General features: G+C 57.5%; 1 protein-coding gene across 4 annotated transcripts; it reads left to right on the forward strand.

The window, feature by feature from the left end:
• Positions 1-2,063: 2,063 nt before the first annotated feature.
• EPHB3 (EPH receptor B3) lies at positions 2,064-22,643 on the forward strand. 4 transcript variants are annotated; one of them, XM_079922966.1, is made up of 16 exons: positions 2,064-3,178; positions 11,800-11,864; positions 13,074-13,746; positions 16,079-16,234; positions 17,033-17,383; positions 17,537-17,661; positions 17,824-17,983; positions 18,064-18,172; positions 18,559-18,611; positions 19,657-19,779; positions 19,889-20,136; positions 20,645-20,860; positions 20,972-21,121; positions 21,214-21,407; positions 21,511-21,666; positions 21,772-22,643. In XM_079922966.1, exons 1-16 carry the CDS (start codon positions 3,064-3,066, stop codon positions 21,878-21,880), a joined length of 3,003 nt encoding a protein of 1,000 aa, XP_079779092.1. In that variant the 5' UTR covers positions 2,064-3,063; the 3' UTR covers positions 21,881-22,643. The 4 variants fall into 4 exon arrangements, with proteins under 4 accessions (XP_079779092.1, XP_079779091.1, XP_079779094.1 ...); XM_079922968.1 differs by lacking the exon at positions 2,064-3,178 and adding an exon at positions 4,734-4,770; XM_079922967.1 differs by lacking the exon at positions 2,064-3,178 and adding an exon at positions 9,611-10,629.
• Positions 22,644-23,955: the final 1,312 nt, after the last annotated feature.

Consider the following 23,955-nt stretch of genomic DNA (forward strand, 5'->3'; position numbering starts at 1 on the left):
GAGTGACCATCTTGCTTCCAAGGCCACCTAGAATCTGATCTCTCACACTCTCTGTCCTCAGAAATCTTAGGGTAGCTGGGGAAGGTTCAGAGGGACCATGGAGGGACGTTTCTCCAGTTAGGACAGTAAGAGGCTGCATGGTGATAGTGACTCTTGAACTTCAATGTGCATCAGAATCACCTGGAATGCTTATTTGAAATGCAGAATCCTGGGTCCCATACCCCAGAGATTCTGAGTCCCAACATCCAAGATGGGTGGGTGGCTCAGACTTCTTAGTTTTTAACAAGAACCTAGGTGATCCTTAGGTCTCTGATTAAGTAGAATGAGTGAGTCTAAAAGCTATACAATCGTTGATTCAAATCCCACCCTGCCACTTATGAGCACTGTGACTTGAGGCAAGTCACTAAGTCTTTCTAGATGTCAGTTTTGTTTGTAAAATGAGGCTATAATAACTTCTACTTCTTAATAAACAAGACTTTTTTTCAGAGTGTTTATTGCACTTTGCAAATGTTTGTTGAGCAAATGGGGTACAAGTCCATTTGCCCAATCCAGAAACCTGGGAGTTCTTCTTGATGTCTCTATCTGCCCCATACCTCTCAACCACCCAATCACAAATCCTGTGACTCTACCTCCTAAAATATCTTTTTTAAAAAAATAAATTTATTTATTTATTTTTGGCTGCGAAGGGTCTTTGTTGCTGCACACAGGCTTTCTCTAGTTGCCGTGAGTAGGGGCTACTGTTTGTTGTGGTGTGTGGGCTTCTCATTGTGGTGGCTTCTCTTGTTGCAGAGCACAGGCTCTAGGCGCGCAGGCTTTAGTAGTTGTGGCACGTGGGCTCAGTAGTTGTGGCGCACGGGCTTAGTTGCTCCGCGGCACGTAGGATCTTCCTGGACCAGGGCTCGAACCTGTGTCCCCTGCATTGGTAGGTGGATTCTTAGCCACTGCGCCACTAGGGAAGCCCTCCTAAAATATCTTATTTTCTTTTTTTGTGTGTGTGTTACACGGGCCTCTCACTGTTGTGGCCTCTCCCGTTGCGGAGCACAGGCTCCGGACACGCAGGCCCAGCGGCCATGGCTCACAGGCCCAGCCGCTCCGCGGCATGTGGGATCTTCCCAGACCGGGGCACGAACCCGTGTCCCCTGCATCGGCAGGCGGACTCTCAACCACTGTGCCACCAGGGAAGCCCCCTAAAATATCTTAGACCTGCCCACTTCTCTCCATCCCCGCAGCCACCACCCTAGTCCAAGTCACCATCTTCCTCTGCCTGACCACTGTACAGCTTCCTCTCTAATCTCCCTGTTTCCACCCTTTCCTCCTCCCATTCTTCTTTCCCAGAGAAGCCATGTTAATCTGATAAAGTAATGGCTCTGCTTCAAACGCTAGCTCTCAGGGAGGCCTTTTTTTTTTTAAAATTTTTATTGGAGTATAGTTGATTTACAATGTTGTGTTAGTTTCTGCTGTACAGCAAAGTGAATCTGTTATGCATATACATATATCCACTCTTTTTAAGATCCTTTTCCTATGTAGGCAATTACAGAGTATTGAGTAGAGTTTCCTATGCTATACAGTAGGTCCTTATTATCTATTTCATATATAGTAGTGTGTATATGTCAATCCCAACCTTCCCCCTCACCCCAGGAAGGCCTTATGAATCTAAAAAAAATTCCTCTGGTCCCCCACACCGATTTCCAAGCTTCCTTTTGGCCCCCCTCAGCCTCCAACTCTACACTTAAGATATTCTGAACTTCTTTCGGCTTCCTCCGATAAATGTTTCTCTTGCCCCTGGGACTTCACACAAAGAGTGTTTGCTCTGCCTGAAACTGCCCCCCCCCGCCAAACACACATCCTTCACCTACTACTCATCTTTCACATTTCAGCTTGAATGTCATTTCCTCAGGGCCAGACATAGCCGTCCTTCTCACATGTGCTCCAGCAACTCTGTCCTTCCTCCATAATAATAAGTTACACTCTGCTGTGATAACTTCATGCCTGCTTCCATCGCTAAACTAGCTCCAAGAGAACACGAACCTCTGTCTTATCCATTGTTGTATCGCCAGAAGTTGCTAGAGTCTTTGACTCAAAGAATGATGAAATACACAGGTGAATGAATGAATAAATAAACAAGCGAGAAGGCCCTCGTTGCAGGATGCGTCGCGGAGGACGCCCACCTGGTATTGCCTAAGCCGAGTTTCGTTAGTGTCAGGACGTTTTTGGAAACACAGCCACATGGCGGCGGCCCTGGGCACATACAGACCACACGGGGGCGCCCCCGGCTCGTTGTACGTGGATGGCACCTCGCCGGACACAGGTTCGGTTACTAAACGCCAATGGGGGACAGGAGGCGGGCTTCTCCCTCTGACGGACAGTATCGCTCCGCCCAATCTGATTCATCTTTTCCTTGGCCCCGCCCACCCCAGTCCTCAGAGAACGAAGGTGGGCGTGATGGAGCCGCCGCCAACTGAACTCCGGCAGAGTGCTCTCGAGGCCGAACCAGCGCGCCTGGCGGTCTGTGAGTGGGTGGAGGATGGCTAAGGGTGGGGCCTCAGAGATGACAGGCAGGCGGCCGGCCCCACCCCTCTCGCCCAGAGCGGCCGCGCCAGCGCTGGGGACAGCAGAAGTGAGTACGTGAGCGGCGCAGCAAGGACCCAGCTCGGACCCCGGACGGCGCGCGCACCCGGAGTCCCCGATCCGAGTCGGACCCGCAGCAGACCTCTGGATTATTGTGCACACCGAACTACCACCACTTGCGCACTCCCTCCCCGGCCCGCCCCCCCGAGTCCACTGGTTCCGAGCTCTCCAAGCGCCCCGGATCCTCCAGGACCGGTCCGTCCAGATTCCCCTGGGACCGACCTGCCCGCATCCCTCAGCATCGCCCGGCTCAGGGCGCCGCCTCGGTCCCGGAGCCGCCTGCCTGGATTGCACCCTCTCCTTGCCTGGATCTCGTAGGACCACCGTGCGCGAGCCTTCTTCGGAGCCCGCCGAGCGGACCCTCCCGCGGGTGCCCGCAGCCCCGCCGGCGCGGCCCGGCGCGGCTCGGCTCGGCTCCCGGAGCCCGCCCCGGCCATGGCCCGAGCCCGCCCGCCGCCGCCGCCGCCGCCGCCGCCGGGGCTCCTGCCGCTGCTCTCTCCGCTGCTGCTGCTGCCCCTGCTGCTGCCCTCCGGCTGCCGGGCGCTGGAAGGTGAGCGGCGTCGGGGGGTGCGTCCAAGGGTTAAGGTGTCCGGGGTCGCCCGAGCGTGGGCCGGGGAGGGTCTGCCGTGTTGGTCCGATGAGGGCTGGGCGCACTTCAGAGGAAGCTCGGTCACCCGCGCCCTTTCCAGGGTCCGGAGGATGGGGTGGGGAGGACGCTCTCGGCGCCGCCTCGGAGGCTCCAGCTACCTCTGTGGCAAGCAGTCTGCCGGTTGCGAGATCGCGGCAGCTCAACTCGGGAGAGCGTCCCCGAAAGTCATGGCCCGGCCGTGAGCTTCTGAGGGAGTACCCCGCACTCAGGGCAGAGGAGCGGGGCGCCGGGCACCTTCTGGAGGCAAGGAAGTGTGGGCGACCCACCAGGCGAGGCGGGGGCTCTGAGGCTGATGCGGGGCTGTGGAGGGTGGAGGCGAAGCGGGACTCCCCAGGTTGAGGGGCGGCGTTGGTTCGGAACCCCTTGGAGTGATCAGTGAGAGTGTGAGTGCGTGCACCCCGCTTTGTCAGGGAATGGCTGCGGGGATGGAGAGGCGGGGGCCTGTTATTGTTTACGGTTTACGAGCGCCAACTATCCAGGAGGTGCTGTGTTCACCGGGCGTTACACGCGGCTCTGCGGCACCCCCTCTGCCTTCTAGCAGGACACCCCGTGTGCTGGGGTCTCCACCGAACCCCTGAGGTTCCGGGGCTTGTCCCAGGTAGTGCCGGAGCCGGTGCCTTACGCATTAGCCGGTGGGAAAAGGCCGGGCTTCTCTCGATGGGTTCTGTGAAACCTGCCGAGACTGCTCCAACTTCCAAACGACTGTGGTTGGATGGACAGCCCAAGTGTTTTTGGCCCCGGTGGGAGAGTTCACACACATCCACTTGACACAAGCCTGAGGGGACAGAGGCACTGACACTGGTTAAACAATAGACATACAGACAGATGCAGACACAAACGCACAGTTCCCAAAATTTTTGGAGCCATTAAATGAGGGAAAAAAAACCTTCCTTAAGGTGGAGGGAAGGACACCACAGAAATTTGGGGGAAATTGGGATTATAGGCAGTACTTATATTTGGTATCCTTAACAAATCCGGTCACTTTCTTAGTTTGAGAACAAACATATGAATTCCATGCGACTTGGTTTGTTCATATGTTCGTAATCGGTAAACTTGAAGGTTGGAAGGAAAAAAGAACAGAGTTCGGAGAGAAAGGCATTCTCTGGTTCTTTCTCATTTTCTCCAGGGGGAAAAACATTCTTCTGAACGTCTTTTATCTCTGAGCCCATTGGTGCTGACAGACTGATTCACACGGGTGGACGCATGCAAATCCAGACAGACACACCGAGGTCGCGCCCACGCTTGTGCACGCTCTCCCACATGTGTGTGATAGAATCACAGGCGTGAGAAACCGGTGTGGGGCTTTGTTGTTGATTGCCTCAAGGGTGTGAGCCAGGGAGCCTGCCGGAGTTCCCAGGTCTGTGTCTTAGCCCGGGAGAGGCGACACAGGCACACGCACTTACAGGACTGTGTGTGCCAGGCCCCAGAGCCCTTGTTGTGGGGCGTGGTGGGTGCTGATTCGGAGAGTGGAGTGGGGGCGTGGTTTGGGTCAGGTGAGCAAGGGGTACCTGAAAAGGCTCACCCCTTCTTTCCTCCCTCCCTTCTTCCTCTTTCCCTTCCTTTCGTCCTCCTTTTCACCCCTCACAATCTGCTGGTCCCTCTAGACCCCAGCTGGCAGGCCCTAGCTGGGAGCTGGCATCCAGGCCTCCAGGCCCAGGACCCAAAGGGCTGACCAGGAGGCAGAGGCCTGATGAGCTGTAGCAGCCCAGGAAAGAGAGGACAGTGGGACCACTGCCCCTACTCTGTCCCCTCCTCCCTCAGGCTGTGAAGTGGGATCTGGGGCTATTCCCTGGCTGGGTGGGTGGTGGCTGGGAGGCCAGGCCAGTGTGGGGTGCCCCTAGGAAGGCAGCAGTGCCTCCCAAGTGTGGCTTTCACGGGTTCCTTCACTTTTGCCATATATGAGAACTTAGGGTCTTCCGCTGGCGTGAGAATGAAAGGAAAAAGAGAGATGACGCCTCAGGGTGCTGACCCCAGCCCAGTGGTCTACCTAACCACACTCCTGCTCTCCCTCACTGTAAGATGGGATAGTAGTTGAACCCATCTCCTAGGGCTGTTATGAAGATTGAATCCTTAATGTGTGTCAAGTGCTTAGCACAGCCATTGTTATTCAAGGATTAACTGTTATTATTATTACCCTAGGGTCTGCTCCTTGGGGAGCGCCAGAAAGTGAAACTGGTGTGTACCCTTGCCCTGCTGGAGGGAGCTTAGAGGACGCAATAATGGGAGGAGGAAAAGTTCGTCTGGGGAGGAAGTTGTCCCCCCACCTCCATCTTTTTCCAGCTTTGGGAGGGAAAGGATGGGATGGGAAGAGAGCTGGGTCAGGAGACAGCTGTCCTTGACTCCTGCCTGTACCCCATCCCTATTCTGGAGCTCCAATGGCGGGATGGGTGGACCTGGGGGTCCTGGGCTGTGGCCAGAGGACAGGGCTGGGTGGGACGCCCAGCACTGAAGCTCTCTTCAGCCCCCCAAGCTTTATGGGTGGAGGATCTCACTCGGTTGCTCCACCCGCCTTCCCTTTGGTTTTGCCAGGATTTGGTTTGCCCTTGGCCTTAGGGAGCCTTTAGGCTCTTGGCCTCTGAGGTCATTATATTTAGGCCCAGGGTCCTTGAGCTGTGGGCGCTGTCCCTCATGGTCTCATTGATTAGATGCTGTCTAGCACCTGGTTGTTCTTCCTCCCTATACACTTGGGGTTCATGAAGATTCTGCATCCAAATATCTCATCAGTTTTCCATGAGGATGGAGCCGGGGTCCTTGCTTATCCTCCTTGGTTGAAGAAACACCTCTCTCCTTGCCCTCTGATTGATTTCCACCTGCACACACACACACACACACACACACCCGCACCAAACACACACACACACCAAACACACACACAAATTGCCCTCGATTTTACCCTCACTCACAGGGAAACAGGGCCACCTTGTTGCTCACTCTGCTTTCAGGTAATGTCCCCCAGTCCCCCAAGCCAAGACCATTCTCCCCTTCAGGACCATGAACCAGGGAGTGGGGTCCAGTAGGTGAGCGGACCAGGAACAGGGCGTGGGATAGGAAGGATGTCTGGACCATAGGGTCCTTATACCTCAGATGGGGTGAGGAGGTCCCTGCTGGGAAGAGACTCTTTTGAGAAAAAAGAAACAGTTACCAGATGTAAGAGGGGGGACTGGACAGCCTTCTCCCAGGCAAGCCCTGTAGCTGAGCTGCTGCTGTAGTGGAAGCAGGCCCTGGCGGGGGACAGGCAGTGTGTGACCCATCTCTTTCTCAGAGGCAGCAGCAGTGACCACCGAGTAGGTGGCAGCTGAGAGGGGACAGCGGGCTGGGTTTCTGTGGCTTCCTCACTTGTTCGAGTGGCCTCTGGCTCTCCAGCCCCCCCGCCCCGCCCCTGTTTGTCTTCAGCTGGCACCTCAGAGCTGCGACAAGGGACAGCAGTAGGGATTGGGGGGAACCAGTTTGTCCGTCACTGTCTTCCCTTTAACCAGAACTGCTGCCACCGCCGCCGCTGTGGCCTCAGCAGCAGCGAGCTAACCCAAAGCTGCTGTGGGCAAGGCCTCCGCCACCCGCCTTACACTAATTAAACAGCATGAAGAGGCTGAATCACCAGGCCTGCATAGTTTGAAAATTGTAGCCCTGCCTGTTGTGCTGAGTCAAACTGGTTTGTCGGGATTGGGCAGCTGGGAGTGGGGGGAGGGAGACTCGATACATCTGGGCACCTGATGGGATGGGAGAGGCCCCCTGCCCCAAGGGCTGGCCCTGGCACCGGGTCTCCTGTTGCCTCTCCGCCCCCAGACTCCTGGTCAGACCCGCTGTGGCTGGGCTCCCAGGGAAGGGCTCCAAAGCTAGCTGTTCATCCGTCCTTCTGGCTGCTGGCAGGGCCACAACTGGGGTGGGGGCTGTGGGGGGCTGTGGATGAGCACTGAGGCATTTGGGCTCCTGTCCTGTGCTTCTTCCTCCCTTCTCCTCCCTCTCAGGTTTATTTAATTATAAATCTCCGTGATCTGAGGGGAAGAAGGAAAACCAAAATGTGTTCTGTTCTGGGATGCTCCCCTCTCCTCCATCCCAGACTGGAGGTCCTCGGGGCCATGGCAGGGGGCGGGTGGTGGCCCTCCAGGTCCCATGGCAGGGTCTGCCTAAGACCCCTTTCTCCCCGGGCTGACCACCCGGAGTGTGCAGGTTGGTACACGCGTGTACACACACCGACACGCAGGGGAGGAGAAGGATGGGAGAAGATGGGACAGATCCCTTGGACTGGTTGGCTGAGGTAGGGACCCCAGGCGGAAGAAGGGGACCAACTCCGAGGTGACCGGGAGTTTCCTCCCTCTCTTTGCAGCAGGGTTCCAGGGTGTGCCTTCTCGCCCGCACCCTGCCCCTCTGTCCTCCTGCCCCTGCACGCGCTGCTGGCCCAGCCCAGGAGCGTGACCTTTCCCACCACCTCAACGTCCTCGGTCTGGAGTTTGGGCCGGTGGGTTTCTTGCTCCTGTCTCTAGATTTGTTTGATTCTCTGGTCTCACTGGCATGCCTGTTCCCAGGGTGGGGTGCTCTGTGTGACTTGGGGCTTGGGGTCGCTGTGGGGTCTGGCAGCTCCATGAAGTTGTGTGTCCCTGGCCCTTCACTAGGGCAGGTGGCAGGCTCCCAGCACCAGGGCGGCCCAGTGAGGCCCTCAGACACAGGCTGGGTGCCCACGATGTTCTCCTCCTGCTGGGCCCCCAACTTATGTGTTGCCTGAAGCTCCTGAGGCTAAATGCCCTCATCGTGCCACCCCCTCCCCAAGGGCTCAGTGCTGGGGATGGTGGCATTGTGCTGGCCGGGAAGTGGCCTGCTGCTTGGGAAAGGGCTGCACCTGGGGAGGCTGCACCCAGCCACACCCAGAATCATCTTCACGCCCCTGCCCCACCCCTAGCCTCGTGACCTGTGACAGCTCCTGACTGGGTCAGGGCCACAGGAAGCTGGTCTGGGGCTTGTTCCTTCCCTGAGCCTCTGGCCGAGGCTGCCCCAGTACCTTTGCTTTCTCAGCAGACAGTGCCCTCTCCCAACTCTTCCTCCACCCTACTTGAAAACTCACCTCATAGAAAGGTCGTGCTTGTAGCGTGTGTGTGGGTGTGGGTGTGGGTGTGTGTGTGAGATGTGCATGGAGGATGCACCTCAGGCTTTACACAACCTCTAGATATTGATACTTATACTGTGTCTGCATGCTCCTGTGGAATGTTTTGGTGCAAATGGGCATCTGTGCATGTGCAGCTGATGCTAGTTGTGTGTGACTGTGTAAGAGCATGTCACCGTGTCTGTACAGAGAAGCTGGTGTTTGTGTTTGTACTTGACTACACTCAAGACTGTGACTTGTGGTTGGCAATAGTGTACAGTTGGGTGTGTAGGGAGAACGCACTGTTGAATGCACGTGCCCTCACGTATGCATATGTCTCAGGAAATCCGCACATCTGAGGGCTGTGAGAGTGAGTCTTTGCCTAAGGCAAGCCCAGTCTGTGTGTAGGAAAGACTCGTTGTATACGAATGTCTCAGGAAGACTGATCTGCTTGTACCATATGTATCCGTGTGTCCGTCAAAGACAGACTGTAGCTGTGTGTGAAGCCGTGTGTGTGTTTGCGGGTGGCTGTGGCTTTGTGTGTTTTTGTCCACCATACGTGTGACTTGTCGCTGTTTGGCCCCGGTGGCGGGAACGAGCCCAGCCACTGAGAACTGGGTGATGTGTGTGCGTCTGTGTGTGCACAGGCCGGGGCCACACGGCTGCTGCCACGTGGCTGTTCCCCGCGGCCCTGTGAAACCTGAAAGGGGTGCTGCTTTCCTTCTGAGCATTGAAGCCCCAGTCCCAGAACATCCCAGAAAGGCCTGGCGGCCACTTCCCTGCTTGCTTCGTGGGTTGGTGGGGCTGTATCGGGGAGCAGCCACTTGGTGGGACAGAGGAGGGTGCGGGTGCAGTTGGCAGCTGGGGAGTGTGGAGATGGCCCCCTCATTCCTCTTTTGTCCCTGTCCCCTGTACCTGTATCCTTTACCCCCGCGTGTGTACCTACACACACACCCACACCCACACATGCCACACACATAGAAAAGGTGGGCTCTGTTGGGCTGGGTCTCTCCCCGCCCCACCCCCAGACAGATGGATACTGGGGACCACCCCCCATGTTCTTCCTGAGGCTGGGACCCAGGCACCTCAGGGTCTCCCTCTTGCTGAAGCGAGCAGGCCCCTCCCCTCCCCCAGAGAGCAAGCCCCCTCCCCACCAGGGTGACCGAGTCCTTCCTCAGGCACACATGACTCGAAATCTAAGTCCTCTCCTCATTAATGGGAAAAATGTGCCGAGATTGAGCGATGGCCAAGGCTGAGCGATGGCCGAGGGCCGATCCCCGCCCCCTCCCTCTCTCGCTCCCCAGAAATTAAGCAGAAACGAAGATCCTACCCCACCAAACCCCCCCCCGCCCCCTCCCCCCACTCCTCTCCGAGCCGGCGCAGGGCTTGTTTTAAACTGCGGAGGAATCTGGCTGGAGGGGGGAGGGGCTGAATATTTGGGTTTAAACAGTTCCAGATGGGTTTGGCACTGGCTGAGCAGAAGGAAGTGAGGGAGATGGAGGAGGGAGGCAGCGCGAGGGAGCGGTGGGAGCCCTGGCCTGCTCGGCGGCGGGCGGCGGGCGGCGGGCAGACAAGCAGGCGGACTGGCTGGGGGGAGGGGGTGCGCTTGGCTCCACGGCTCCCAGGGACAGCGGTACTCCGGGCCGCTGGCTAGCGAAGAGGCTACTTGGCAGCCTCCCTCTCTGTCTCTGTGTCTGTCTCCTGGGGCCTCCTTGTCTCTCCATCTCGCTGTCTTTTGTAGTCCACCGCCGGCCATCCCGGCTGTCTGGTCCTAGCCAGCCGGCGCAGCACATCCCTCCAGTTCAGTGCCGCCCACCATCCGCCTGCTCCGCCCGCCTGTCTCCCTCCTTGCCTGTTTCTGGGGCCCCTGCTTCTGCCCATCCCGTCTTCCCTCCCGTACCCCTCTACCCCCCTGCTAAATGTCTGTGTCTGTCTGTCTGCCAGAGGGGCCTGTCAGGCCACCGACGATGAAGCTGGGATAGCGCATCCTGCAGCCGGGCCCTCCAGGGACCAGCTGCTGCTGCAGGAAGACGAGGGAGCCTCACTCCCCAAAGTGAATGGCTGCTGCTCGCTGCTCCCTTTGCCTCACGTGAGGGCCTGGGGCCACAGCTGCCTCATCCCCCATCCTAGGCTCAGACCCAGACTGCAGGAAAGTGGCGAAGGCCAAAAGCCTGGAGCCTGTGGGGTTTGGGCCTTTCCCTTCCTGGATACCTCCAGCCTGCCCCATTGCTGATGTGGAGGCCTTCAGAAGTTCTGGGGCGGCCCTGCCCCATTCCAGGTTGGAGTTGAGGGGAGAGCTGCTGGCTGTCTTCCAGGCTATGGGAAAGGACCTGGGGCCTCTTTTCTGCTCCTAGGTCTAATGTTGGGGTCACACTGTCAGAGAGGAGAGTTTTCAAGCCAGAACCCAGGATCCAGGTTCCTAGGGGAGCAAGTTTAAGTCAGAAACGTTAATAGGCGCCTCCTGTGGCCCAGCAAAAGGAAACAGATAAAAAAATCGGAAGCTCAGAACAGGATCGGTGCTATGACAAAGCACCTGGCTCTGGATGCATAGAGGAAGGCATCCAACCCTGACTTGGTGGTTCAGGGAAGGCTTCCTGGAGGAGACGACATCTTGGTTGGGACTTAGGGTATACACAGGAGCTTTCCAGGTTTTCTCTGTTCCCCCTTTACAGAGGGGCATATTGCAGTCAGAGTGCCCTGGTTAGGGGGTTAGTTGTGGAATCAGATAGACCTGAATTTGAGTCACCTTTCAACTTTTCACCTCAAGTCCTAACAGTTTTACCTTACGCCCTATATGTACTGTATCTGGGCATCAGTTTCCTCATCTGTAAAAGAAGTACGCCAACAGTACTTTTATCCAAGGATTGCAGGAAGAACTGAACTAGCTCTAGAGGAACTAGTCTGGGCCTTGGTGGCCCTCACCCCATCCTCAAAGAGCATTCCTGTCCTGTCCTCCAGAGATGGTCTGTGGGAGGCTGGGTGAGAGTGGGCTCTGGCCTGTGACTGCTCTTCCCTTCCCCTGGGCGTGTGTGGAGCTGGGCCTTTGTGCTGGGAGTGGAGTCAGGGGAGGCCTGAGCAACAGGGTCTGAAGCACACGGCCCTTTGTTCCAGGATAAAGGCCCTGCCAGCCCCTTTGTGTGGAGATTAGCAGAGCCTGTAGGTGTGTGAACTGGCCCTGGCTTCTGCCTCATTAACCCAGACCTGGGGTCAGCAGCTGACACTCACTCCCAGCTGGCCGGAGAAGACATCTTTGGGGCTATGACATCTCTGGGGGTGGCTGCAGGGTCTCCTCTGGGCCAGGGGAGCTGAGGGTTTGGGGAACTTGGGGATGGGGTGGGAGTACCTGGTGGGAATCAATGTCTGGCGTCCTGGCCTTTCCTGGGCAACCTCCTCTTTCTCTTCATCCTAAACTTGGCCCCTGACCTTTTTTCTCCTTTTGCTCCCCCAGAGACCCTCATGGATACAAAATGGGTGACGTCTGAGTTGGCATGGACATCTCATCCAGAAAGTGGGGTAAGACTTCCCCACCATTTCTCCTGAGTGTTGGTTGCCAATTAACCCCTGCAGCAGGGCTCAAGAAGGGCTGCCTCTGCCCACTGCTTGTCAGTTCCCCCTCTTGAGGCATCCCCGTCCTCTTCATCTGTCACCTTCCTCCTTTGCCTGATGGTCCATTTCTGTGAGTGTTTTCATCTCTGACTCTTCAGCCTGCTTCTGCCCCCCCTCCCCCATACACACCACCTTTGGCTCATTCTCCCTCTGCCCACCCCCCAGCCTGTCTTCAGTCTATTTCCATCCCTCTCCTGCCTGACATCCCTTTGCATGTCTGTCCTGACCATCTCCCTCCTTCCTGGGTGCTTGGGAACAAGGGAATCTTGGTTCCAGATCTCTGACTTGCTGTGTGACCTTGAGCAAGACAGTTTGCCTTTCTGGGCCTCCATTTCTTGACTGTTACATTCCTGTAGTCCTGACGTCTCTAAAGTGTTCTAATTAGCCTCCCTAGATGTCCTTCACAACTACACTAAGTTCTGGAACACTGGATTTGGGTGATATTATAGGCCCTTAGTCACCAGACCTGACTCTGTGACCTTGGGCAAGTCCCTGCCTTTGTGAGCCTTGACTTCCTCTCCTCTGGAGTGGGGACAACAGATGTATTGGATAGGCCAAGAAGTTTGTTTGGGTTTTTCCGTGAGATGTTACGGAAAAAGCTGAACGAACTTTCTGGCCAACCCAATGAAGGTTAAATGTGATGGTAATAGTGATAACCAAAGTTTACTGAATGCTTGCTCTATCTGTATCAGGCATTGGTGCAAGCCCATTACATATATTAAACTGATTTAATTCCTCACAGCCTCATTTACTTGCAATCAGTCCCACTTTATAGACAATGAAATTGAGGCGTAAAGATAATAAACATTATAGCTAATTCTCACATAGTACTTACCAAGTGCCCCATTCTAAGTGCTGTAGTCATTTAAAGTTATTTATTCCTTATACATCTTCTTCTTACCATGTTACAGATGGGGAAGTGGGGGCACAGGGAGGTTAAGTGACTTACCTGTAGTCACACCACAAGCAGAGAACTGGGATTTGAACCCATGTAGTCTGTGTGCTCAACCGCTACAGCATGGAAGCATCTCTGTGAAGCAAATATAGCAGATCTGGGCATGTGATAAGCACCCGGCAAATGCCGGTGCTTACTCTCTGTCTTTTTCACTTGCACAGTGGGAAGAGGTGAGTGGCTATGACGAGGCCATGAACCCCATCCGCACGTACCAGGTGTGTAACGTGCGCGAGTCAAGCCAGAACAACTGGCTTCGCACAGGGTTCATCTGGCGGCAGGACGTGCAGCGGGTCTACGTGGAGCTCAAGTTCACTGTGCGTGACTGCAACAGCATCCCCAACATCCCTGGCTCCTGCAAGGAGACCTTCAACCTCTTCTACTATGAGGCTGACAGCGACGTGGCCTCGGCCTCCTCCCCCTTCTGGATGGAGAACCCCTACGTGAAGGTGGACACCATCGCGCCCGATGAGAGCTTCTCGCGGCTCGATGCCGGCCGCGTCAACACCAAGGTGCGCAGCTTCGGGCCGCTCTCCAAGGCCGGCTTCTACTTGGCCTTCCAGGACCAGGGCGCCTGCATGTCGCTCATCTCTGTGCGTGCCTTCTACAAGAAGTGCGCATCCACCACCGCAGGCTTCGCGCTCTTCCCCGAGACACTCACCGGGGCTGAGCCCACCTCACTGGTCATTGCCCCTGGCACCTGCATCGCCAACGCCGTGGAGGTGTCGGTACCCCTCAAGCTCTACTGCAACGGTGACGGGGAGTGGATGGTGCCTGTGGGTGCCTGCACCTGTGCCACCGGCCACGAGCCAGCCGCCAAGGAGTCCCAGTGCCGCCGTGAGTGGGGACTGGCCTGGGGAGGGTCTGGGCCACAGCCGCCCGCTGCCCCCTACCCACCGCTTCCTACCTGCCAGACAGGGGGGTCTGGCCTTAGGTCTGGGGCAGAGGGAGGAAAGGGAGGAGGGGTATCAGGTGCAGAAAACATGGTGCAAGGAGGGAGATGAGAGAAAATGAGGAGAGACACCAGAATACCAGGAGAAAAAAATGAAACTAAAGAGAGAGGAAGGAAGACATGGAGAATCCTTGACAAGGAGGCAGCTGAAGAACGTGCTCAGAGTCTCGGGAGGCCAGCAGAGACGCCCGTTTGTCCAGTGCCACGTTTACGTTTCACCCTGCAAGTATTAGGTGGGACCCAGAGCTGCAGGCACCTCGTGATTGGCCGATTAACCTGAGGGGTCTCATCTGCATCTTGAGAAGCAGTATTTATAGCACAGAGGTTAGGGGCCCAGTCTCTGAAGTCCTGAGTCCTGACTCTGCCACTTACCATCTGTGAGACCTTGGGCAAGTTATTTAACTCTTTGAACCCCGGTTTCCTCATGTGCAAAATGGGGACATTAATGGTGATTCCTTCGTGGAGTTGTAGTGGGGCTTAACTGAATCAGTGCATGGCAGCCCTTGGAACAGTGCCTGGGACGTGGGGAAGCACAGCACCGTGTAAGTGTTAGCTGTGACTCTCGGGAGCCCTGGGATGCACGGGGGCAAGGGTTGTTTGGTCCTGGTTTCATATACGAGGAGGTTAGGAGGCCTGTCTTGGGTGGCTTGCCGAGACTCATAAGACCTCCCAGCGTGCTAGATTTTCCAGCTATAACACCCGTTCAGGAGAGGTTCTCTCATCTGAGGCTTACCACAACTTTGTAAGGTAGATTCCAGCTACGTCTCCTGTGGAGCCAATAAGAAGGCCCAGAGAGGCTCTGCACTCTAGGCCTCATAGCTGGGAATGTGGGAGCTGGGACTGCAGCCTCATCCAGTGCTGTACCATGCAGGCCAGGGTGCTGAGGGCCTTGTCTTCTGTCCCCCCTGCCCTGTTCTCCCACCTGGCACTTGCAACCTGAAGCTACTAGGGGTGGGAGCTGGCTGTTAGCACAACCCTCTGTGTAAGGGGGCTGGAGGCCCAACCTGGCTGTGAGGCCCAGTGTCGGGTGCTGTTGTGGGAAGGTGAACAGTGCCTTGCCCTGCCCCTCTCCACTTCTCTATGGGAACCTGCCCCCAGACTTCCTCCTCCTAAGTGGAGAAAGGGGTGGGGGTGATGAGCCTGACAACCTGAAGAGCGGCTAACACTTTGCAGGTCCCTAGCAGGAAATGCACTATGGTTCCCATAGCAACCAGGCTGGCCTGGCCCCTGCCCCCTCTCCCACTGGCTCAAAAGAGCTGGGATGGAATATCACCTTAGTCGAGGGAGATTAAACCCCAGAGAAGGGCACAGACCCAACACCCCGGACGACCTCCCCAAAGGCAGTTGTATATGGGCAGGATGACCATATGCTTTAGTGTGTCCAGGGCAGTCCTGGTTTATGCCTGTCATGCTAACGTGATTATTACTGGTGCCTGCTTTCACTCTCAAAATAGTGCAGTTTGAATAATAAATTATATGGCCATCGTAGCTATGGGGACTCTCCAGAGCCAGGCCCAAAGAGAGGCTCTGAAGGGGTGTTCAGGCCCCGAGCTCTGGGCTCCCTTTGGGGATTGGGGTTCCCCTCGTGGATGCTTTGAGGCCTCTGAACTCCAGGTGACCCCAGCCTTCCTGCCTGCTTTCCTTCTCTCCTTTTCTCACCCCTCCTCAGCACCCACCCCTGCCCCAGGGCAGAAAGGAGCTGCTGCCCTGCTCCTGGTTGGGTGGGGAGAGAGGCTGGCTGTGAAACTCAGAGGCCCCACCTCCTGGCTCTTCTGGGGCGTTCTTCAGGATCTTCAGGAATAATTCTCCTCGAGCTTCAGGGAGGGGTGGGGGCGCCCCAGCAGAGTAGAGGCTGCTGCCAGCCCACTAATGGTCTCTTCCCGTCCCCCTCCCTCCTCTTCCTCCTCCCTCTCATCCCTGCCTCGACAAGTCCAGGCTGTCCGGGTGATGGAGCTGACGCCTTCGTCCGTGAGGCCCCAGAGTTGGGGGTCGGGGTCGGGGCAGGGGCGGGGAGGAGTCCGCTGACGTGGGGTTTCCACGGGGCAAAAGGGCCTTTTGTAGCTGCAGCTGGACTTAGGCAGTACCAGCACGGCCCCCGCAGTCTGGGAGGTGGGGGACCGAGACCTGTGCTTGGGAAGGGCCAGATTCCCACAGAGGTGTGGCGGGTTAGTGTCTGCAGGGATAGAGGTGAGACGTCCATCCTCTTCTCCCCGCCAGCCTGTCCCCCTGGGAGCTACAAGGCAAAGCAGGGAGAGGGGCCCTGCCTGCCCTGCCCGCCCAACAGCCGCACCACCTCGCCAGCCTCCAGCATCTGCACCTGCCACAGTAACTTCTACCGCGCAGACTCCGACTCTGCAGACAGTGCCTGTACCAGTGAGTGAACGCGCATCCTCATACTCTCCCACTCCAGGCCTTCCCTCTGCGGGCCAGCCCGGGGGTGCCTAAACAGTCTCTATGAATAGCTCCACTTTCCAGATAGGATAACTGAGGCTCAGGGGGGTTAGATGTTGTGTTCAACATGGCACAGGTAGGAAGTGACCGGCCCTGAGCCAGAATCCAGGTGAGCTGAAAGGCTTAGCCCTTGCACCAACATTTAATAAGCATTTGTTAGCTCCTCGTTGGGTATCAGAAACTGGCTAGGACCCTCTAGTCCATTACTCCTTCCTCTGTCTAGAACTGCTATTCTTTTGGCCCAACTCTAATCAGAGAGGGGACCTCACAACCCTGGGGCAGCCTGGTGTCCTGCATTTTCCCTGCTTCAGCCTTTAGTGCCAGGAATTGCCAGGCGCCAGGGATGTGGAGGAAAAGATACAGTCACTGTTCTAGGAGCTTGCAACCTGGTGGGAGAAACAGATGTGGAAACAGATAATGACCATATAATGTGCTAAGTGCTGGGCTGGAGGGATGCCCAGGAATTGTTACAGGAATGCAGAGGACGGGAAGAGAATGAATCAAGGAAGGTTTCCAAGAGGAGGTGACCTCTCCAGTTGAGCCTTAAAGGCCAAATAAATAGGAGTGTGCCCAGCGAAGAAGCGTAGGCAAGGTATTCCGCTTATTAAAGCAGAGGCACAGGCAAGGAGGTGGGAAGCACCTTGGAGTGTGCAGGAACTCTGGACAGACGGTGGTCCTAGGGCCCTAGCTCACTGTCCTCTCCTTCCACCTTTCCCACAGCGGTGCCGTCTCCGCCCCGGGGTGTGATCTCCAATGTGAATGAGACCTCGCTGACCCTCGAGTGGAGTGAGCCCCGGGACCTGGGTGGCCGGGACGACCTCCTGTACAACGTCATCTGCAAGAAGTGCCGTGGGGGCCTTGGGGCCGGGGGCGCCGCGACCTGCTCACGCTGCGATGACAACGTGGACTTTGTGCCTCGGCAGCTGGGCCTCACAGAACGCCGGGTCCACATCAGCCGTCTGTTGGCCCACACGCGCTACACCTTTGAGGTGCAGGCCGTCAACGGTGTCTCGGGCAAGAGCCCTTTGCCCCCCCGCTACGCGGCTGTGAATATCACCACCAACCAGGCTGGTGAGAAGGGCGCACAGGAGGGTAGGGCCTGGGTCATCTTCCCCCACATAGAGCTGAGGTTGCCTGGGGCACAGACCATCGGGGGTCCCGTGGGAACTGGGTCCTTGGGAAGGGTGCCAGGGCCCGTGATGAGCCCCCCCGCTCTTCCCCTAGCCCCGTCTGAAGTGCCAACACTACACCTGCACAGCAGCTCCGGAAGCAGCCTGACCTTGTCCTGGGCGCCCCCAGAGCGGCCCAACGGAGTCATCCTGGACTACGAGATGAAGTACTTTGAGAAGGTCAGAGCCTCCAGGGGCAGGAGGAAGCCTTGGGACAAGAAGATTACCCCAGAGAGTGTCAGGGGCCCTTGAGAGCAAAGCCTTGGGTACTGAGTGGGGGGTGGGCAGGGGCCGATGGGCGTCAGGGCCCACTGAGACACAGCTTTTCTCCTGGTATTGCAGAGTGAGGGCATCGCCTCCACAGTGACCAGCCAGAAGAACTCCGTGCAGCTGGACGGGCTGCGGCCTGACGCCCGCTACGTGGTGCAGGTCCGCGCCCGCACCGTAGCTGGCTATGGGCAGTACAGCCACCCGGCTGAGTTTGAGACCACAAGTGAGAGAGGTACACACCCCCCACACACCTGTCCCTGCCCCTGTCCACACTTTCCACCCCACCACTCACCTGTCCCTCCCCGTCTCTAGGCTCTGGTGCCCAGCAGCTCCAGGAGCAGCTCCCCCTCATCGTGGGCTCTGCCACAGCTGGGCTTGTCTTCGTGGTAGCTGTTGTGGTCATTGCTGTCGTCTGCCTCAGGTACTCCCAGACCCAGGGGCTGACTAGAGCTTCCCTTTAGTGCCCTAGAGCCCTCTCGCCACATAGGTGAACCATCACCCACGTCAGACCTAGAACCACAGCCTTCCCAGGCCCAGGCTATCCTTGTCGGAAAGGCTCTCTCCAGTCCATGCCTATGTCCTCGTCCTGTCCCCTCCCTGTCCCCTGAATCTACTGGCAGATTCCCTCAGGGACCAAGTCCACTGAGCCTCTTGCCCGGAGACCCAGTGGCAGCTGTAGCCACTGACCATAGCACCGGGCACTGGGTGGTCCCCTATGCTCTCTGCCCCTCCTGTGAGCCCAAGGGTCCCCTGAAGGGAAGGAGCTGCGGACTTGTCTCATGCCTACCCTCCACCCCGCCCCTCCAGGAAGCAGCGGCACAGCTCTGATTCAGAGTACACGGAGAAGCTGCAGCAATACAGTGAGTTTGCTTCCTCATCCCAACCTCCCAAAGCTCCCTTCGTCCCTGCAGGGCTTGGAGACACCCCTTTCCCTGTCTGGGACTTTATTCCTTTAACTCCTACCCTGGCTGCCCCCTCCTGCTTCCAATTAAGTGCCACTTCCTGAGCCCCTACCTCATGCCCGCTAGCCCCAGAGATGAGTGAGATGTGACCCCTGTCCTCAGGGGTAGTCAGTCTTGTAAGAAAGGCGACATAGGTATACACAGGAAACAATGAGAGAACAATTAAGTGTTAAGCCGGGTGTTCCTGGGACAGAGGGCAGTGAGAGTTCAGAAAAGAGGAAGGCTTCCTGGAGGACGTAGCCTTGGGCTGAGCTGAGCCAGGTGGGATAAGCAGGGTTTAGAGAGGTGGGGGAGAGCATTCCTGGCTAGAGGAGCCTCTGGAAGGTAGCGGGTGGGGTGGGGAGAGTGTCCGACAGGGGGGCCAGTGAGAAGGCTGGTTTGACAGCTGCTGGGAAGCCAGGCTGGGTAGTTGCGGCCAGTCCTTGGAGGGTCCTGAAAGGCAGGCAGAGGAGTTTGGACTTGACTGCATCACCGGTGATCTGAAAGGCTCTCAAGCTGGGGAGCAATACAATGAAAGTATTGTTGTAGGAAGACAGGTGTGTGGGCTGGATTGGTGAGCAAAGTCTAGAGGCAGAGAGCCCAGCTGGGAGGCTATTGCAGTAGTCTGAGTGTTGATGGCCTAGACAAGGTCGGGGGCAGTGGGAATGAGGAGAGGGACGGATCTGAAATAGGTTTTGACACGATGAGAGATGAGAGAGAAAGAAGAAGAATCCTAGGTGTCTAGCCGTCATGGTTACTAGTTCTCACCAAGAGGACAGTGGCGGGGTGGGGAGGGGCAAGTTCTGGCTTCAACAGAGGAATACGGAGCAGGTTTAGCAGAGAGGCTGGGAATGTGTTCCTGTCTGGGGGAAGAGCCTGGGGCAGTATCCCAGGTCGCAGAGTTCCCTCACTGTCCCCAGCTCAAGGATCTCACCCCCTCTCACACCCACCTTTTCTTCCTTAGTTGCTCCTGGAATGAAGGTTTATATCGACCCTTTTACCTACGAAGACCCTAATGAGGCTGTGCGGGAGTTTGCCAAGGAGATCGATGTGTCCTGTGTCAAGATCGAGGAGGTGATTGGAGCTGGTGAGTCCCCTGGGGCACGGTGGGGAGGAGAGGCTGGTGGTGACCCCGAGGGAGGGCAGAGGTGGTTGGGTACAGAAATAGCTTACTATCTGTGCCCTGTGCCCTGCAGGGGAGTTCGGGGAAGTGTGCCGGGGTCGGCTAAAACAGCCTGGCCGCCGGGAAGTGTTTGTGGCCATCAAGACACTCAAGGTGGGCTACACAGAGAGGCAGCGGCGGGACTTCCTCAGCGAGGCCTCCATCATGGGTCAGTTTGACCATCCCAACATAATCCGGTTGGAGGGCGTGGTCACCAAAAGTCGGCCAGTCATGATCCTTACTGAGTTCATGGAGAACTGTGCCCTGGACTCCTTCCTCCGGGTAAGAGCCAGCCCCTGGCCCCTCCCCCTCTTCCTCCCCCCACCCCCCAGAGAGCTAGGTTGGGCAAACCACCCCCTCCCACAAGTCAGGCAGACCCTATTCAAGTCCAAATATTTACCGAGGTGGCATGGTACAGGGAAAGAGCTGGGCCTTCAGAGCCAGGAAGACCAGAGTTCTCATCCGGACTCTGTCCGCCCCCTACTGCCTGTGTGACCTCAGGCTTTACTTAACCTCTCTGAGTCTCAGCTGCCTTGGTTGTAAAATGAGAATGGTAAGTTATTTGGGTCCTCACAGGGGTTAATTGGGTTGATATATACAGATGCCGGCCACATAGGAGGGCAGCTTCCTTACTGTCAGTGCACGAGGGACATGGTCAGAGGGGTAGATGAGGCATGGTCTTGGAGGACTTGGAGAGGGTGGGCAGGCGGGCAGGCAGGAGGGTCTTGGGTGGGCCTGGGGCCAGGCAGGAGGCAATGGGCACCCCCTTGAGCCTGCTCGTTGCCTCCAGCTCAACGACGGACAGTTCACGGTCATCCAGCTGGTGGGCATGTTGCGGGGCATTGCTGCCGGCATGAAGTACCTGTCTGAGATGAACTACGTGCACCGAGACCTGGCTGCCCGCAACATCCTTGTCAACAGCAACCTGGTCTGCAAAGTCTCAGACTTTGGCCTCTCCCGCTTCCTGGAGGATGACCCCTCTGATCCTACCTACACCAGCTCCCTGGTACAGGAAGCCGCCGGGAGGGAGACTGGGGGCGGGGCCAACCAGGCAGGGGCTCGGGGCTGGGGATCAGCCCGGAGACATAGGGTGAAGGGCGTGTGCCCCCCCCACCAGGGCGGGAAGATCCCCATTCGCTGGACCGCCCCAGAGGCCATAGCCTATCGGAAGTTCACCTCTGCTAGTGACGTCTGGAGCTATGGAATCGTCATGTGGGAGGTCATGAGCTATGGCGAGCGACCCTACTGGGACATGAGCAACCAGGATGTGAGTGGGGCCAGCCAGAGCGCTCGGGTGGGTGGGAACTGGCTGGGGAGCAGAGTGGTGGCTTACTCCAGGGTTCCCTGCTCTTGGCTCAGGTCATCAATGCCGTGGAGCAGGATTACCGGCTGCCCCCACCCATGGACTGCCCCACAGCACTGCACCAGCTCATGCTGGACTGCTGGGTGCGGGACCGGAACCTCAGGCCGAAATTCTCCCAGATCGTTAACACCCTGGACAAGCTCATCCGCAACGCCGCCAGCCTTAAGGTCATCGCCAGTGCCCAGTCTGGGTCAGTTCCTCCGCCTCTGCCCCTGCCCTGCTCCCGAGCCAGCAGCACTACCCCTGCTTCCCCTGACATCAGGACTCATCAAGTCCCTCTCTTCTCCCCACAGCATGTCACAGCCCCTCCTGGACCGCACGGTCCCAGACTACACGACCTTCACGACAGTTGGTGACTGGCTAGATGCCATCAAGATGGGGCGGTACAAGGAGAGCTTTGTCAGTGCGGGGTTTGCGTCCTTTGACCTGGTGGCCCAGATGACCGCAGAGTGAGTGTGCCTCCCATTTGGAGGGGCAGGGCTGGGGGCCCTGAGCTGGGCCCGGAGTGGTGGGCAGTCGGGGAGGGACTGACTGTGCCCTTGGCCCGTCTGCAGAGACCTGCTCCGGATCGGGGTCACCTTGGCGGGCCACCAGAAGAAGATCCTCAGCAGTATCCAGGACATGCGGCTGCAGATGAACCAGACGCTGCCTGTGCAGGTCTGACACCCAGCTCCCACTGGACGGGTGCCCTCCAGGGACTGTGCAGGACTCTGACCAGCTGGCTGGACTTCGGGACTTCGGGATGTCTGGCCTTCGGCTGTGGCCCAGAAGATGGAAGTCTGGGGAAGGCCCAAGCTAGGACTTCTCCTCCAGGCCTGTGTTCCCTCCCCAGGAAGTTTGCCCCAAACCTCTTCATATTGAAGATGGATTAGGAGAGGGGGTGACGACCCCTCCCAAGCCCCTCGGGGCCCCGGCCTTCCTGTTCTCCAGTGGGGGATCCCCACCACCTCAGACTTGGCTGTTCTTCAGTGCTGGAGGTCCTGGCGCGGTCAGGTGGGGAATACACCTGGGTTCCATAGGGCCCAGCCCTGGCAGGGGTCTGGACCCCCAGGTAGGCAGAGAGCAGTCCCTCCCTCAGGAACTGGAGGAGGGAACTCCGGGAATGGGGAAATGTGACACCCCCATCCCGAAGCCAGCTGGCCCCTCCAGTTTGCACAGGGACTTGTTCTGGGGGCTGAGGGCCCTGCCCCACCCCCGCCCTTGGTGCTGTCATAAAAGGGCAGGCAGGGGCAGGCTGAGGAGCAACCCCTTGCCCCCCAGAGACTGACTCTCAGAGCCAGAGGTCGGATGTGAGTGAGTGTGTGTGTGTGTGTGTGTATGTGTGTGTGTGTGTGTGTGTGTGTACGCACTGGCCTGCACAGAGAGTATGGGTGAGAGCTTGGCCCTCTGCCCTGCCGTGGGGCCAGCTGGGCCGTCAGCGAAATAAAGGCAATAAGATGATTCTTTTGCCCCTTCTCATTCGACCTCCCAAGGCAGGATTCCCTGATGCCCTCGAGTTCACAGTCCCTCAGCTCCAGCCCTTCAGAACTCCCAGGAGTCATTGGGAGGCCAGATGCAAGCCACTCCAAGTACCACTTCCCTTTTATGCTTCAGCCTTGCGGCATCTGACTTCTTGGAAGTGGGGAAGTAACAGTAGAGAGGAAACTACCCCAGAGCTCCTTCCTTCTAAGGCCCAGGCCTTCCCAGGGGCTGTCGGAGTCTGGAAGGTGTTTTACAGATGGTGTTTCACACCCATTGTCTCTGAGGGGGCTGGGGGTAGAGGGAGTTGGTCAGCTCCCAGGGTCACATGGCCCTGGACAAAGGGGATGAGAACCCACGGGTGTTCGGATGCAGAGGCCAGCTCCTTTCAGCAAGTGTCAGTGGAGCAGTGCGGCTCCTCTTTACTGAACGGTTACTATGCTCCTGGCACTGGGCTAAACCGCTCCGTTTATACACGGATCTTATTTAATCTCACAACAACCCAGCCAGGGAAGGAAGTATTTTTATCTCTTTTTTACAGAGGAGGAAAGGGAGAGGTTAAGTAACTTGCCCAAAGTCGCTGAGCCAGTAAGTGAGGCCCGAGGCTGGGATTCCCACCCAGAGACTGCCTGCACACTTGAAAGGTTCAGAGGATAAATAACCAGAACCAGGGAGAGGGTTAGGAAAACAGCTTCTGGAAATAAATGTCAAAGGAGAAAGGGGGTGGAGTGGGCGTGGGGCTCAGAGGCCCCATAGATGCAGACACACGCAGGGAGGTGGGGTGGGAGGTGTGTGCAGTCACTTTCCCAGTGTCAGAAGGAGGGAACCTTGGGCAATAAACCTTGGTGGGGCGTGGAACAGGTTTCTAAAGAACCTGCCCATCCGGGTCTGGCTGGACCCGGGAAGGAGTGTGGACAAAGCCTCACGGATCTCGCACATCTTTCCAGGCAGGGCAGAGCTCCGTAGAGGAATTCTAAGTGGGGGCAGTAGCTAGGGGGAGGCGATGCTGCAGCTGTGGAGGCCCAGGCAGCTATTTCAGGTGCAGGGGACCGGCCCCGGGAGGCAGGCCAGGCCGGCGGGAATGGAGTTGGTCTAAGGCGGAGGTGGAGGGTTTCGGCCCGTCGGCTCAAAACCTGGCGGGGAGAGGGTCAGGGCCGCGGCTGGCGCGCGGTGCCGGCTCCGGGGCCCGCTCTGCCCCTCGCCGCGCGCTCCCGCTCTGGGGCTCTGGGGCTTCTCCCGCCGCGCCGCTCCTTAGTATTCCCCCCACGGAGCCCAGCAGC

The sequence above is a fragment of the Stenella coeruleoalba genome (assembly GCF_951394435.1).
Source record: "Stenella coeruleoalba genome assembly, chromosome: 5".
NCBI lineage: Eukaryota > Metazoa > Chordata > Mammalia > Artiodactyla > Delphinidae > Stenella > Stenella coeruleoalba.

Excerpts from the sequence above, each read along its gene's own strand:
- EPHB3 (XM_079922965.1), top strand. The coding sequence starts at position 3,064 with ATGGCCCGAGCCCGCCCGCCGCCGCCGCCGCCGCCGCCGCCGGGGCTC. Across the intron at positions 11,865-13,073 it reads CATCTCATCCAGAAAGTGGG|TGGGAAGAGGTGAGTGGCTA; the intron begins GTAAGACTTCCC and ends TCACTTGCACAG. Across the intron at positions 17,984-18,063 it reads TGAGACCACAAGTGAGAGAG|GCTCTGGTGCCCAGCAGCTC; the intron begins GTACACACCCCC and ends CCCCGTCTCTAG.